The sequence below is a fragment of the Buceros rhinoceros genome, unplaced genomic scaffold, assembly GCF_000710305.1.
Source record: "Buceros rhinoceros silvestris isolate BGI_N320 unplaced genomic scaffold, ASM71030v1 scaffold6709, whole genome shotgun sequence".
NCBI classification, from domain to species: domain Eukaryota; kingdom Metazoa; phylum Chordata; class Aves; order Bucerotiformes; family Bucerotidae; genus Buceros; species Buceros rhinoceros.
Window position 1 is genome coordinate 138,786 of NW_010429751.1, and position 16,204 is coordinate 154,989.

General features: G+C 38.0%; 1 protein-coding gene across 3 annotated transcripts in view; it reads right to left on the reverse strand.

Moving 5' to 3' along the window:
* The window catches only part of ZMYND11 (zinc finger, MYND-type containing 11), a 60,888-nt gene that overhangs the window by 10,971 nt on the left and 33,713 nt on the right, over positions 1 to 16,204 (reverse strand). The window contains exons 3-9 of one of the 3 annotated variants that reach the window (XM_010142769.1): positions 15,604 to 15,765; positions 6,045 to 6,122; positions 5,560 to 5,652; positions 4,124 to 4,211; positions 2,891 to 2,946; positions 2,073 to 2,150; positions 1,421 to 1,539 (exon numbers count right to left, since the gene is read on the reverse strand). In XM_010142769.1, coding sequence (XP_010141071.1) covers positions 1,421 to 1,539; positions 2,073 to 2,150; positions 2,891 to 2,946; positions 4,124 to 4,211; positions 5,560 to 5,652; positions 6,045 to 6,122; positions 15,604 to 15,765 — 674 coding nt within the window. The remainder of the gene's footprint in view (positions 1 to 1,420; positions 1,540 to 2,072; positions 2,151 to 2,890; positions 2,947 to 4,123; positions 4,212 to 5,559; positions 5,653 to 6,044; positions 6,123 to 15,603; positions 15,766 to 16,204) is intronic. The other 2 variants (XM_010142770.1, XM_010142771.1) reach the window with 2 other exon arrangements.

Below are 16,204 nucleotides of genomic sequence, written 5' to 3' on the forward strand. Positions count from 1 at the left end.
GTATGCTAGTCCAATTTAGCCCTTGACCTCTTTGCTGGAACTGTCAAGAAGTGTACCAAATTATCAGCTCGAATAGAAACATTTTGTAAGCTGGGCCCCTGTCTATCAGGACTGAACTCATATGGGAACTGCCATGTTCTTTTGGACTGAATTCATGCCAGTGACTTGGTTCTAAAGGCACTTTGCCCTCTTAAATACTTTCAGAGGGTCCTCACAGAGTTAGATGGTCAGCTCTTGACATTTTGAAAGGTTATACCAAACAACATTGGACATAAAAGAGTCACTGCCATACACATCTACATAACAGACTAAATACTGTAACAAATCAAATGTCTGTGGACAGATTGTCTATTCTTGCAATATAAATTTCATTTCAGTGAAGTCAAAGAAACAATGCTAATTTACCCCAACCAGGAATTTGGCCTTTCGTCCAAAGTAACCAAGCAATGGTACTCTAGCAAAATTTATTTTCTATCAGCACATGTTTAAGAAGCTGCAAGCACCTCATCTCACAAGCGTCACGTTACTTTATTGAATAGTTTGAAGCTGTGTGAACTTAATGCCAAAAGTACTAATGAGATAAGCTGTATTTGCAAACAGATTCAAGGTAAATCATTCTGTGATTGAGACACAGATCAAGATCCTTTACCCACTTTATGCCTATTAGAAAATCTTTGTAGTTCGTGTAACAAAAGAAAACATTTTATATACTGTGCAAGTTTCACTAAAACCAATTTAAATAAACAACCTCATAAAACACTGTTAGTGAATTGTCTAGGCCCTTTTGGGATGCACCAAAATATACCACCTTCTCAACAACCACGAAATGCAGTATACCCACTGTAGTAACACTGCTATAACCCCCCTGAAATGCAGAACAAACAACCGGAGATGAAAGTAAAAGCTGATCTCAAAGCGAAGTTTCCAATGTAAAGAGTTATTGTCTGAAATTGCAAAGTGGCTCACAGCAGGAGCTCTGTCAATGTTCTAGCAGTGAGACAGAAACTTTATGATGTGTATTATGTCACTAAAACACAAAATTGCAATGTGCTTGCTCAGAAGAGAAAACCGCACAAAGTTAATACTGCTGGTAGTAAGGGTACGTTTCTGTCCAATTTTCACCTTGGCCTGGATTAGCAGGCTGCTACTGATTTGAAGAAACACTTGAAGTTCGCTTGCTTTCTTTAATTAAAGTGTCATTAAGTAACATCCCTATGGCAACAGTGGAAAGGGAATCTCTGAGCCATTTGGCAGCTGTGGATGTGTTAGACTGAGCTTTAAATTTTCTGAAGCAATTATGGCAAGTACTCAGTCTTTCTAATGTTGGCAACTAGCTGAGCCAGGATTTACAACATGATAGATGAGATAAATTCTTTTAAGTATTGTTTATAAAAAGCAGCATATGGAATTAATAAATTACCTTTGGTGGTGATGGCCAAAAAAGCGAACATCAACTTGATTGTCCTCTTTCTGCATGACTTTGGCTGGCCAAAACCCAAAGCCTTTCATTTTGGCCCAAACCAACTCATGATTAGGTATCTGAAAAAAATGTTGTATTTATTACTGGATATGAAGTATTATATTGAAAACTTCCACAAACAATACTATGCTAGTATCTTAAGCATATGTTTGCTGTTTATGTCTAGTGCTATTTTCATTTTTATCTTCTTACAATACACATTTCCTGTAAGATGTATTGCTTGGTTCAAAGCAAAAAAAAAAATACAGTCTGAAAAGGGTGCAACTGTCTATTGAAAACAGAGATCTTAAGCAGCCCCAAATTTAAACTTGTCTTTATAGCCTCATCCAGGAGCAAAGCTTTATTTCTGTAAGCTCCTTATTTTATTGTGAGACTGTTGTAAATGGCTGATAACCAAGTTTTACAACCTATATTGTTACAGGTTTGAACTACAATCAACATTCACTTGAGTAATATATCTAGGTTTACAGAGTCTTAACCATAGTTCTGAAACAAGCCTGCCAAAATGGAATATTCAATGTGGTAAAGACACCGAAACTGCAGGCTTTTATACTAAAAAGCAAACAAATACAAATCTGTGTCAGCAACGTACACACGGATAGCAGAACCAATTGTCAGGTCGCGCGTTAGACAAATAGAAACAGTTCTTGCAAAGCTGCAGTTCATCCAGCTGAAAAACAACAACAAAAAAAGCCAAATAAGCCCCAAAACATCCTATTTACTAACTTCACTAGTATCCCTCTCTCTTAAGTAGTAAAATCTTTTAGCCCTGCTTGCTAATTTGGTGGAGTTACTGTCTGTGCAAACTAGAGGTGTGAAACTGAGGTGAGTATACGTAAGAGAAGCCGCAGAATTTTTACTTGTGTTTACATAAAATTTGTGGATTTATAAAACAAGACACAGAGAGGAGATGAATTCAATTCTTCATGGTTTATTATAGCAAAAATGCAAGGAGTAGTTCTTTAAATTCACTAAATATTCAAAGTATGTTCTGAAAGATATAATTCAACTGTACACATGGAGAAAGTGTGACAGCTCACCTAGCTTTATTTTTTTAACATCTCCTCTGAATGTTGAGAAATGTTTCAATGCCAATTACAGAATTCGGTAGGAATCTCACCTCAGGTTCAACTTACGTTAGCGAGTTCCATTATTTCTAGTCCAAGTATGAATTACTAGTTTATTTTCAAAATTCAAATTTGAGCATTGGGATTTTCTGAATAATAATCTAGTTGCAAAAACCACCCAAAAACCAGAAAAAGGAATTCTGAATCAGGAATTAGAAAGTTAGGATAAAATTTATTACAAACTTCACATTCTTGTAATTTTTGTAATATGAAGCATAATTTTCCAAGATTCTGAAATGAAATCAAGTATCTTATCTACATCTGGTTACTTGGTACTACTTACTTCATGGCATGTGTCTTTGTAAAGCATCCTCGCTATATCAGCTTGTTCACTGTCCGCTATAGAGCAAAATAAATGGTATGAACAGTCACAGTATGATCAAAGTGCTCACAAAGATTTGCAGCTGTCATTGCTATGACTTCCATGCTATAATTGTCTTGCTTGAGAATACAAAACATACATAATTTAGTCACTTGGATAACCCTTCCATTTAAAATTTTCTAACAATCAGTTATATATTTGTTTTCTCTTTCATATTTGTAGGCAAAAATATTGTTGGGAGCTTTTAAACTGAACAATGAGGAGCAGCAGCTGGAAGACAGGGTTGCTTTTAATATGGATCCGGTTTCTCTCTCTGCTAGTGCCTTAATGACACACTGCAGTTGTCCTAAAACATGGTTCTCTGCTATCACCACTTGACAGGAACACAGGTATAATCACGTATTTCTGCTCAGTGAAATGCTCAGACACTATTTATCACTACGTGTTCCTCTTTACACCTATGTATTTGCCTATTAGCACATTCACATCTGTCCCTACCAATGACAGTGCGGATCTTGCTGATACTGTAAATAGGCTGGTCTCACCCTCCTCCCAGTTTCCCTGATGTGGGCAGTGTCTGCAGGGAAGAACCACATCCTTTCTGAAATGATGTAGAACCTTGTTATAAGACCTGGCTATAACTTCTGGATACAGTGGTGGTGTTTGTCCACTTCCAATCAGACTGTCCCATCATATCAGTCACTTATCACTCCCCCACAGTGGTTGGCAACTTCTCTGATGGCTGTATCTCCCCACCTCCCCACACTGCACCAGCAGGACACTCCTACTGTGTATGCCAGATAGTGCCCATGAGTGAAAAACCTGTGTCTGTTGCACGTTTCTGCCAACACAGCACATTAGGGATCAGACCTCTTTCCACTCTAGAACAACATATGTATAACAGCAGAAATCTGCAGTATAGACTGATTTAGGACTTAGGCTGGACAAGAAACAGGACGGCAAAGGTGCAAAATCCAACTAACAGAAACCTTATGACATGGAGGATGAAAACAGTTGTGTATTAGGTGGGCCAGAAAAGACCCCGTAAAATCCTCTTACAGCTTACTGTGATTTTTAAAGGCTCTCAAATGACCTCATCCACACTTAAGATCATCTAATACCAAATTCAATCCTGTACTTGTGATTTTGCTACATATACATTAAATAGAGCAAGCAGCAAATGTAGTACTTTACCTCCATAGAAAATCACTGTGTTGTGTAGAAGCAGCTGAGCATCTGCTTTGAACTCCTCATAACTTCTGTACTTTCCTTCATTTACTTTCTACACAAAAGAAAACATAGGACTGTGAAAAAAAACCTGTTAAAAATCTTGTACTTGTTTTACGCAGAGAAGCTTTCACAGAAATCTGCATTATCCAACACAGATCAGATGCTGCCTTTCCCGCATACGGAAGGAAGACTTACAACTCTTTGACATGGTTTCTTAGTACCTGAGCATTGGCTGCATTGGTCCCTTTATGCAACGTCCAGAAGTAAAATAGGTGCTTTAATACTTGACTATTTTTTTTTTAATATCTTGTTTATAACTAGGTAAATCTGGAGTAACTTCATCATAAGGTGTGGCCCAGAATATTTGTTCACATTAAACTATATTTCCTGAGGTGAAGATTTTGTACCTTAAAGTACCAGATAGTTTCAAATCAATGTTGACTTCCTTTATAATTCCATGATCTTCACCTGACAGTCAGTAGTTTCTGATGAAGGCTGATTGTTTTCATCTTCCAAACTTGTAACAAATGCCTACATGGAGCCATGCATCAGTTTCTAGGATGTTATCAAGGCCAAAAGACCATCTGTGGAAGCAGGTGAAGGTGACACGGTGAAAGGAAAGCCTGACCTATTTTCAGGCTCAAGCCAACCAGTACTGCTGGTCTCCAAAACTGTTAGTGAAGCTATCATTTATCCATGTGTTTCAATAACAATAATAAAACAAAGGCTTTTCACATCTATGGTTGTAAAGGGCAAGATACACTACAGCACTGCGCGGTAATCCAGTTGCAGCAATGAATAAAGATGAATGTGCTGTTCATTTTGGTCATGTGCAGTTGATTTACATGACTCATAGACAGACCTTTGGTTCAGAAAAAAAGGACAATGCATTTACTACTACTTTATTTTTGGAACAATTAATGCAAAACAGATGTTTTAAGTGAGTCTTGTTTTTTCGTGAACAAAATGGTTCCTTATGAATCATTTTGATGTTTATAAAGCTGACACCTACACAAGGGCATAATGACTAATACTGGAATATGGTCAAAAACATTGGGCCAGATATGCAAACATGGGCACTCAAGTCTATATTCAGTGACTTAGAGGGTACTTTCTCTAAAGATTTCAGCTACCTACAGCTCCTGGTAAAACCTTGGTACAAAGGAATTGAGGATACTCTATGACTGAAAACCAGGCACCACTCTAAATGGTTTTACTCAGTTACCTATTCATGAGGAAAAATTTGAAATGTTAAGCTCCCATATCCAATGCTGGATATAATACCAAAATACTCATCACAAGTAGAATTAAACAGGATTAGTGCTTTAGTCCTTAAGGTCTATCTTCACTGCTAAAAGACACCACAAACAGTGTGGAAGTTAGAAAGCAAGTCACTCTACCTCCTGTATAGTAGGAACATCAACAGCTGAGTGCACCAGCCTTCTATACATTGGGTGTTTGTTGTCCTTCCCTTTCTTGTTTAGATCTATAGCCTGAAAGGACCATGAGACAGTGTAAGTTATTGCATTTAGAATCTGCTTAAACTCAAAACAAAAGATTAAAAAAAAAGTAATAGTTTGGAATATTTCAGGTGGCCAAACTGTGGATCGGTAATCTAACATATTATATGTGAAAACCTCAAAAATGTCCATTTCAGAGGAGGCACACATCCATAGTATAAACTACTCCTGCCAAAATGATACTAATCCAAGCAATGAGACTTGGTAAGTGTATGTGGGAAATACACACACTGCTTATGACAGCAGAAATAAAAGTACACCCTCTTGCAGCCCTCCCCTGCACAGTCACACATGGCCAACTGTAACGCATCCTCTACAGTGCAATACAACACTTTGAGAAACTCCCCTGTTTGTTTCAGACTCACCCGCTCCTTCATACGAGAGACTATGAATCGCAGGTATGTGCTCATCTCTTGTTTACTTGTGTTTTTCTTCTTGATACTCTGTCAAAGAAAAAAAGGATCATATTATTATTTTAAACTTGACTTCAAAATTAATCCAATAAAAATTTTCTCTGCATCACAACATTATTTGAAAAGGTAACACTGAATCACATATCACACAATTTTTTAAAAAAAATAATTTCTGGGAAATTAGTAACGCTAACACATCACAACAACTATATATGTTGCTTTGAATTATGCCTGGGCTGAGGACTTCAGCTACAGAAGAATTACAGGTTTTATTTCCACTTGTATCCATAATACTTTATCAAAACCTCTCATGTGAAAAAGTGACTAATTAGAATAAAGGAATGAAGAAAGGCATTTTAGGGAGTGGTTTAAAATTTATTTAATGGTCTTTTTACTAGGGAAGCATTAATATTTTCAGTAAAATAAGTTATTTTTAGAAGAATATCCCTGTACCATCTACAGATTATGTGCTTACTAGGCAAAACGACACCTTCTAGGAGGAAGTCAAATAGGCCCTCGCCAACAAAAACTGAGAGCACTTTTTACTGCTTGAGAAACATAGCAATTGTTGATTTTTGTGGTTGTTCCTTCACAAAATCTAATCCAGATTCTGGAATAGCGTGCTTGCTTCTTCCTAGCAGTTCAGGATCCAGTGCTTTCCCCACCTTGTCTAAGACTAGTATAGAGACTTATCTCCACCCTTCAAAGTCAATCCAGGCTAGTGGGAGCACTGCATACAGAAAACATGCTGCTACAGAGAAGGTGGCTCTCTGCAAACGCCTAGCGCGCTCTCGCAAACCAGCCTTTCCAATACCAGGTCACAGCAGCTGCACACAGGTCTGCACTGCCTTACAACAGCTGGTTGAAAAGTGCTCTCTCCTCTTGCTCTGGCCTACAGTAGCTCTCCAAAACATAATCACAGTGAAACAGCATGGGTTCCAGATTTATTATCCTGAAGCGATTTCTAACTGCTCACATCTCTTGCAAAAACATTTACTCCTCCTCACACCTCCGAATGCACTGAGTGCCAAGCTGAGTTCTCCCCATCTCGTGCCTCACATCACCACCTGTATGCAAACTGTGTGGACCAAACTGGCTCAGTGACATCTGCGTCCTCAAATTTTTATGGTCTTTAGCAAGATCCTCATAATTGAGGATTGTGCAAATGACTGTTGCTTAGCAAACACAAGAAAAACCAGAATCCATGTCCTAATAGGTAGCTAAAAGAGGTACGAGGCGTATGAATTATTAATTAGTAGAAGTGTACTATTTTTTACTGAATTACTTATATATGACTCTGAACATACAGAGGGAGCCAACACATTGAGTACAGAGCAACTAATTTTACATTTACTTGTCAAGAGTAAAAGTTACACGTTAGCACAAAAAAACCTGTATAGGATTCATTTGTGTCTCCTCTGCTTATACTCTTCCTGCAAGACAATGACAGCACTGAAAATCCCAGCTGGCTCTTGTGCTACGGCAAGTGTGCAACCTATACATCTCAGGACTGTACCTACTACCTCCTTCTTAAATCAAAGTTGTACACACCACTACCAGCGAAGCTGTTTATTTGATTAAGACTATGCATAGAATCATTACAAACTGTGCTGAAGTATCAGTTCAGTCATGAACCCATATACATACCACAGTACAGGTAACAACATCATAGGTTTCTCCTGACAGGACGCTATCACTGGTGGGTAAAACTCACTATTGTGGAAAAGGCCAGCACCAGGGCTTTCTAACACTTACAGTGCATTTAGGCACTATTTTCATAATGTTAATGGGCCCCTGACCTTCCTTCCATACTCTGGAAAGAGACACAATTTTACCCTGTGCTGTATGTCTGAATAACCTTCTGTGTATTCAGGTTTTTCTTTGTCTGCTGTGAGAATGTGCATTCTGCTGGAATTCCATTCACCTGTTCAGTTTTGCATAAACCAACAACGCTACTGCAAATGCAAACCTAAATGTGCATTAAATTATCTGCATTGTGAAATGCTGCTGTCATTTTGTCATTTTAGGCACGGGAGTGCTATATACTTGGTAATGACACAGCATTTTGAAAGACTGAAACTTATTAGGACACAAAGAAACTCACTTGCACTGACTAGTCCTTCTACACTTCTTTTTCTGACATGGTTCTGAATTTATCATCTTGTGAATGTATTTCAGAATTCACGCAAACCATTTTTCATGCCCTGCTGGGCAAGGCAGTTTGTAAAAGACTGTGTAAAATGGACGGTTTACGGTCTTACCCTTCAGATCAGAGGAAAAGATAGAGAGCTGCCTTTGTACCGTTATTGATGTCAGCAATTAATATCATCCTAAGCACCAATGAAAACGATACAATTAACTTGCCAATTCAGGCAAACTTAAATTTCTCCACTTCTTCAATTCACTACACTGATTTATTTTAAGACAAATTTGATCTCCAGGTTCTTCTACTAAATGTTGAAAGGTAATAAATTTAGTGAATTGGAGCCTATGAGCCAGCAAAATGTCTTTTTACGGCAAGGTTGCTCACCCTTTGTAGAAAGCAAGTTATAATCCAACTGCTTCATTCACTTTTCAAAAAAGATTATCCCTTTAGGAGGTACCCCTCACACATTCTTTGGAAGCTGTAACGGAAAATGCGTAATTTTTTAACAACTCCACCCCCATTCCCCCATTTTGTATTTTGAAGACTTGTAGTGTTCTCAGGGAAGTCAGCCTAGAGCCTCTTAAAGCAAGAAATCAAATAATACTAGATGGGGAATATGATTTGCATAAAATCGCTTTATATTTCTCTGACACAAGAAAATATGCCTACTTTCAGGTCCCTTTATAGCTAGAGTGATATAGAAGCAAGTATAAATGAAAATTAGGTCTTTTAATTTCCTACTTTCGGGATACGAAAACAATGATGGTGTCTTCTGAATCTGTAGAAGAGGCAAGATCCACTGTGTATCTTTTCCCAGTCAGATCTAATAAGATATGTTACTGCAAACTTTAAGTACAAGTTTCTTTCAGGGAGACTGCTAAGATTTAAACCAGCCCCAAAAGAGTATCAGGATCTTTATACTTGTAGGTATCTTGTGGAAGATATTATCTTAATATAGGATTGTATTTGGTCTGGCCGGGATGAAGTTAATTGTCTTCACAACAGCTCATATGGTGGTGTGGTTCAGATTTGTGACCAAAACAGTTTTGGAAGAAGAGTGATGTTTTAACTCTTGCTGCACACTGTCAAGGCCTTTGCTGTTTCTCACTCTATCCCCACAGCGAATAGACTGGGGGCTATGCAAGAGGCTGGGAGGAGGCACAACCAGGCAGATGACCTGAGCTAACCAAGTGATATTCCATGCCATATAACGTCATGCTCAGCAGCAGAAAGGGAGAGGAGGGGGTTTAAGGATGTTAGCCATCTTTTGCTCAGGAATTGGCTGGGATACCCGTGGAGGGTGGCGAGTGCCTCTGCATCTCTTTTTGTTTTGTTTTCTTTTGCTCTTCTTCCATTTCTTCACTTATTAAACAATTTTTATCTCAAACTAAAAGTTTTCTTGCTTTTACTCTTCCTTTTCTCTTCCTCTGGCCCATTGGGAGTTGGGGAGTAGTGAGGGAGTGGTTGCACGGTGCTTAGCTGTCTACTGGGGTTAACCCACAAGGATGATTCCTAAGTCACAGCATTTTTTAGAGAATCTGCAACCCTTCTGCTTTAAAGCAAGGTACACTGAAAGGCTCGGTCAGCATACATGTTTACGGAGGGGATGCAGTAGTGCAGCAATAACCTTTACAACAGCAATCCTCATGCAGAAGATTAATGACATATGGTAGGTGGAAGGCCAAGGCTGCAACCTAACTCTTTGCTTGTGTGTACAGGAAATGCCTTCTTTTTGTAGAAGCTGATACCTGAAGGTTAGATTTATATTGCTGTTCATATTCAATATTCCATATTAATATTACTGCTTAGCTGTTAGAGATAGCAATATATTGCACTGTGCAGGTGTGACTTATTTAGCAATTCTGACACGCTTATAGTGGAGGAATTCACTACAAGACTTTACGAACCATGTGAGGTTAGCAGCAGCTAGGAGTACTGCCAAGAAACACTCCATCCTGCAGTAGCACTGTTTATGATGGCAGTGACCATCCTTCGCACCCTGAGTTAGAATGTAGCTCTCAACTCCCAGGGTGACAACGGCCACTATATTTGCTGCAATCTTTCATTTGAAGACAAAAAGTAGAGAAACTCTAAGAAGTGCAAGGTGTTAGTACCAGCATTCTGTCTAGTTATAAGCATTTAAATTATATTTTCCCCATGTATAAAGAGGTTTGCCTATAATCTCCCATTAATGAGTATTTTTTTCACCTTCCTCATTCAACTGTCATGTGTGTACTCACATCACAGAGCTTCATTTCAGTTCAGTGATGGATTAGGTGAAGGCTGCTCAATGACACATACACATTTCTAAGGCATCAGTTCCATTTTCAGAACAGTTCAGGTTTCCAGGGGAAACCTGCAGAGGGGAACTACTTGCACGAATCTAACATACATTCACCACCACTGTTTAGGAACTTCTTGTTTTACGCACAGGCCCTTGGATTTTTTTTAGGGCTTAAATTTCCAGAGGAATTTGGTGCTACAGATGGAAAGCTTTACTGCTCTGCTGCCCTCTCAAACTTTCAACCCTCAGGCCCTCAGGTTTCCTGTACCATTAAGAAAGGTATGCAGGCAGACGGGACGGGTCTCATAGCAACCAGTGCACTGTATGCCCCAAGCAGCATACAGAGAAGCATCTGCATGAGCAGAATATGGCATAAGACCTGCCTCCTTCAGGACCACACACAGTTAAATCAGACTTTTTAAAGCATTAGATGCTTTTGGAAATGTTAGGGCTGAATCCACAAATTGGTTTGTACTTGTATGGTGCATCAAGCACCTTCTGAATACGAAGCATCAGACGAATTATAATTATGCTTTTAAGTGCACAGAGAAGGTGGTAGGAGGCTCTAAGTGACCGTTTTCCAGTTTTCTCACTACTGTGGATAAATTCCTTTATACTTTATGAAATATACCCTATGCTGTGCCCAGGTCTGCCGGCTCCCTGCTTTACTGGAGGATGCATGTGGCTGCAAGGTGAATGGGAGGGCTCTGCTGAGCACTATCACCTCCTTGAGTGTGGGCTCTGCGCATTGAACCATATGGTGCTAATACCCGTTCTATACTAGGGCCTGCCAATTCATGGCTGTTATTTCAGTGATTATGCCAAATCATGTTTATAGAATATGTTTCATCATAGAGTTATCTAACAAACTCCTACCATAACACCCCATAATGACAATAGAGCCACATTCTTTCTTCCTTCCTTATATTTTACATTAATCATCTTGACTGACAGCCACTACCTAAAATTCCCTGATCTAAGTAATTGAGTTACATCACTTAACGCTTATCTTTCCGTGCTTCTAACTTGCTAGATTTTGTCATTCTCACTTGTCAAATTATGCCTAATGTTGATTGTGAACTGCATGATGGTGTATTTTTATGTACTCTATGAAATGCTTAATACAGTACCAGAACTCAGAAATAGCCTATTTGTAGAATATTGGTCAACCAGCATTTAGTGGCTTAAGCTCTACAGTTTACTTCACTATCACATATATAAAACCCAGAATTATTGAAACACCCACTATGATAGGTAACTTGGTTATAATCTCTTGCAAAGCACATGCATGAATGATCAATCTCTGATCAGATGATTGTAAAAAATTTAAAAATGCAGTGAAACCATATGAATAATTCTTTCTTTTTGTTTCTCAAATCAAAACTTATTCCTCTGGGACAAACTATATGTCACCATGCATAATGTTGCTTTTCTATAAAATTATTTTAAAATTTGATTTTTTTTTTTAAATTAATAGTCAGTTACCCCAACATGTGATCAATATTCTTCTATTTGGATTTTTGTATCTATCTATTTTCTCCCCCCCAAAACACTAGTATTTTTGCAGTACTTTCTGTAGTCTTTAGGTGCTAAATTAACAGCTGGAGAAAACGAATTTCTTCCTTTTATCTAATCAAAGAGCATCAATAAATGTACAAGTCTCCTGGATCTTTCAGAGATCGAGTTGACTAAGCCTATCTTGAATAGACCATTCCAGTAGCGGAAGGAATGTAAGCTCTAAGTTCATTCGGTATTGAGTCTTCCTCTTGTGACCTGTCTACCAGGAATTCTGCTGATAATACCAATTTATTTCACTGAAGACAATGATTAATCAGCAGCCAGGGAAAATTTTTGATCACTGCAATGTGGTTTGAATTGAACTTTGTTTGACTCTTGACTCCTGCCGAGAATTATGTAGGGTACAAAATATGGAGATTGGTACCATCAAGTTAAAATAAAAGCCAGGAAGTGGATGCTCTTGCTTATGGATGCAGTGGAGAAAAACCACCAGCAAGGAAACAGAGTTCAGAGCAAGGTTTGCAAGGGACTGTCACAAATGTTATGGGAGGAAAAATATTTTAAAGTTATGAACAAATCCTTGGCAATGTCCTTTACAAAATGTTTCTGAGTAGTCAAGTGTGCAAGACAAAGCTGCACAGGTTGATCGAACTAGTACAACCAGCAATTGTGAAATGAATAATCCAAAGGTTTGCTGACCTTGGCAGCATTACAGAAGTAATCTTTATATAAGAATGAAGTGTTCTTATATTATTTCTCCCAATATCTTAGGTTTCAAACATACTTTTACTTCACCTCTGTAAAGAGCTTTGAAATCCCCAGGTGAAAAGTGCTATGTCCAGTTACACTAATAAAGTATGAGATAATATATATACATCTCTTTGTCCCAGCTATTACTTTTCTTGGATAAAACGTATTTGCTGCTGATAATGCAAGTAAATCCCACTGCCCTTATGCAAGATAGTAAGCTCTATTATGTCCTATGGACATCAGCCAGGGCTTTCCAACTTCCCACAGTCTGTTGAATAAAAAGGCCTCTCTCTTGCTTTTAGAATAAAATTACAGAATCATAGAATCATCTGGTTGAAAGAGACCTTTAAGATCAAGTCCAACCATTCACATTCACCCTGCACTGCCAAGGTCCCTAAGCCATGTCCCTCAGCACCACATCTACACGTCTTTTAAACACTTCCAATGACGGGAACTCCACCACCGCCTTGGGAAACATGTTCCAATGCTTAATAACCCCCTCTATAAAGAAACTTTTCCTGATATCTAACCTAAATTTCCCCTGGCACAACTTAAGACCATTTCCTCTTGTCCTGTCATTCATAACATGGGAGAAGAGACTGACCAGTCATTTCCTAGGAAAGTGGGGAGAAAGTAGCATAAGAATAATGAAGCCTGACATGAGGATGCTAACTCCCATGCCAGACTAGACCTCCTCTGCTTACAAGGACTGGACAAGCCTCCTTAGTCCAAGTTTGCAAAACTAGGGCTTGAAGTGACTCAGGTTAATTACAAGGAAAATAGGAGCTGCCAGCACAGAGGGGGAAAAGGATGCCATGGCATTCAAAATGGCAATATTCACAAAAATGGGCTGATCATCATCTGAGGCACTGAGCAAGTCAAAGGTCTCTGGGTCAATAAGTATTTAAGATTTCCCAAAATCTCTCCTTAGTCTTTGTATCACAAAAAAAAAAAAAAAAAAAAAAAAAAAAAAAAAAAAAAAAGAAAAAAAATTCAAAAAAAAAAACAACGGCCAAAATCTCTCCTTAGTCTTTGTATCACAAAAAAAAAAAAAAAAAAGAAAAAGAAAAAGAAAAGAAAAAATGAAACAATATGCAGAAAGACAGACACAGGGCACATGGTCTGAGTTTCACAGGATTTTTTTTCAAAGTAAACATTTGTTTAATACCATTGCCATAAAGATTTCAAGGGTTCAGGATGAAAATCAAACTGTTCTCAAAGCTGATCATCCTACGTATCTGTGCATATTTCACACAATGATTCAACATTTCCACTCTGACAACATCCATGTTACAAGATAGATGTTACAAGCCACCTCATATACTAGGTGGCTTACACCATTTACATTCTCTACTCTCACCAGGTGTCATCTAAAATTACTGGTAAACTAGAGTGAAGACTGGATCAAATTTACCTAATTTTAACTACTTATAAGAACTATCACTACTTATTACAAGAACCAACAATTATTAAAGAGATTTATTTAAAAATCTGAAAGCAATTCACTTGGATATGATCATTGTTTTTAACAGATGGAATACTGAGTAGCTGAATTAAATGCAGTAATTCAATATGGAGAGATACAGTACATGTCCTTACTCTTAACTGCATTTTCCCCTAACACTACTTCTTTTTCATTCATTTCTACTTTCTTGAGACAGCTCAATTTTCTTGATATTTCCCTAAACCCTGAGAGCATCAACTCTGAGGCAAGAGGCAATAGGTCTTTTATAACTGGTTCTAAGGTAACAACAGTCAGAAAGTTCTGTTTTGAAACAAAACAATCCACGCGTTTTCAAAAACTGTTCTCCGTACTATGAGGTGCCTGAACCCTTACATTCCTGACAGCACAGATCATCTGAAGGTCAGTCTGCTGCTCTACAATTAAATCTAAGCTTTTAGCAAGGGAATTTCCTCTCCCTCCAGCAACCCAAGGCAGAGCACAACTGGCAGTTTTATGCCTTTCTAGAGCAGTAATTCTATATTTAACATTCATATACATTATTCCATCCATTTAAGGAAGCCTAGGAACGTGGCTCATTGGGTAAAGTGTCACAGAGATGGCAACGGTGAGGAGAAGTATCCGGCTGATTCAAGGCCAGGTACCAATAAGCACCATCCTGACTAGAATGTTTAGTCTTCTAATGACATGTAGATAACATACCTGCTCATTCTTGAAAAGTACACAAAAATTACTCTTTGCTGTCTCCCTACCATACTCATATGAACAGCAGTTTTAAAGAAAAAGCAATATAGTTATGGATGTTGTGGGTGAAATCCAGATTAGCCTTTTTGCACCGACAGAATCCACAGAAGGAAACGAGAAGCAGGATTTCACCCTTACTTTTTGATACTGCCCTCACCAGTAACATGATTGTGGCTTTATAATGTAAAATATTATTCCAATAGAATATTAAGAATGCAGTCATGAAAATACAAAAAAGTTACATTACGATTCATTAAAATGATCTTCAGTAAAAACAGTAGCATCTTATACAGCAATTTGTTTTACTTTTGTTGCAGAACTCCACAATATACTGCATTCACACGTGGCATACATACGTACACACATTTCCACACAGTATACTGTGTGTGTTCAAATGCATAAGGCAAACTTGCTGGAGTCTTCAAAAATAACCATCTGCTACATGCACCACATTTTGGTACCTCTGTATAGATGCTCTAGGTATGCACCATTGTTTCAATATTCAGTTCTTTATCCATTAACCTGGCCAGATCATCTGGACACCTTAATGAATCTATTAATGAATATCAATCCTCTAATCAGCACATGAAATCTCATAGGTACTCACCCTGCAAACTGGGCACTGCCAGTGACTACTGCTGTCTCTAAGCCTGAACTCATCAGACAAACACTTGGAATGATACACACGAAAACACAGGTCACATATCAACACCTCTCCAGGCAAATGGCATTCAAAACAATACCAGTCATGATTTTCTGTTTCCCAGTCCTACAAAAAATACAAAATATTTTGGTATGACATTCTGTCAAAATCTGCAGGAACTAAGAACAAAATTGATATGTCTTGAAATCCAGCAGCAATTAGACATTATAAACATTTTAAGAAGTGTAAAATGTTTAAAAAAACGGGAAAACCTATACACTTAAAGATCTTCATCAATTTAATACACGCTAACTCAAGTAGAATATGAATGCCAAGTTTTAGATTTTTCAAGTATCTGATTAGTAACAATTTCAAATATGAGCTCTGTCCACAATGAAAAGTGGGTTTGTTTTCTACCTTTGTGTAAAACGCTCGTAGACCTCTCTATATTAGACTACAAACAGAAGTTTGTGCACCTCAACAGACCATACCTATTTCCTTGGACTATCTCCTCTTGTTTTGATTGTTAGAGTCTATTTTAAACTGTAATTTTATGAAGGGAGGT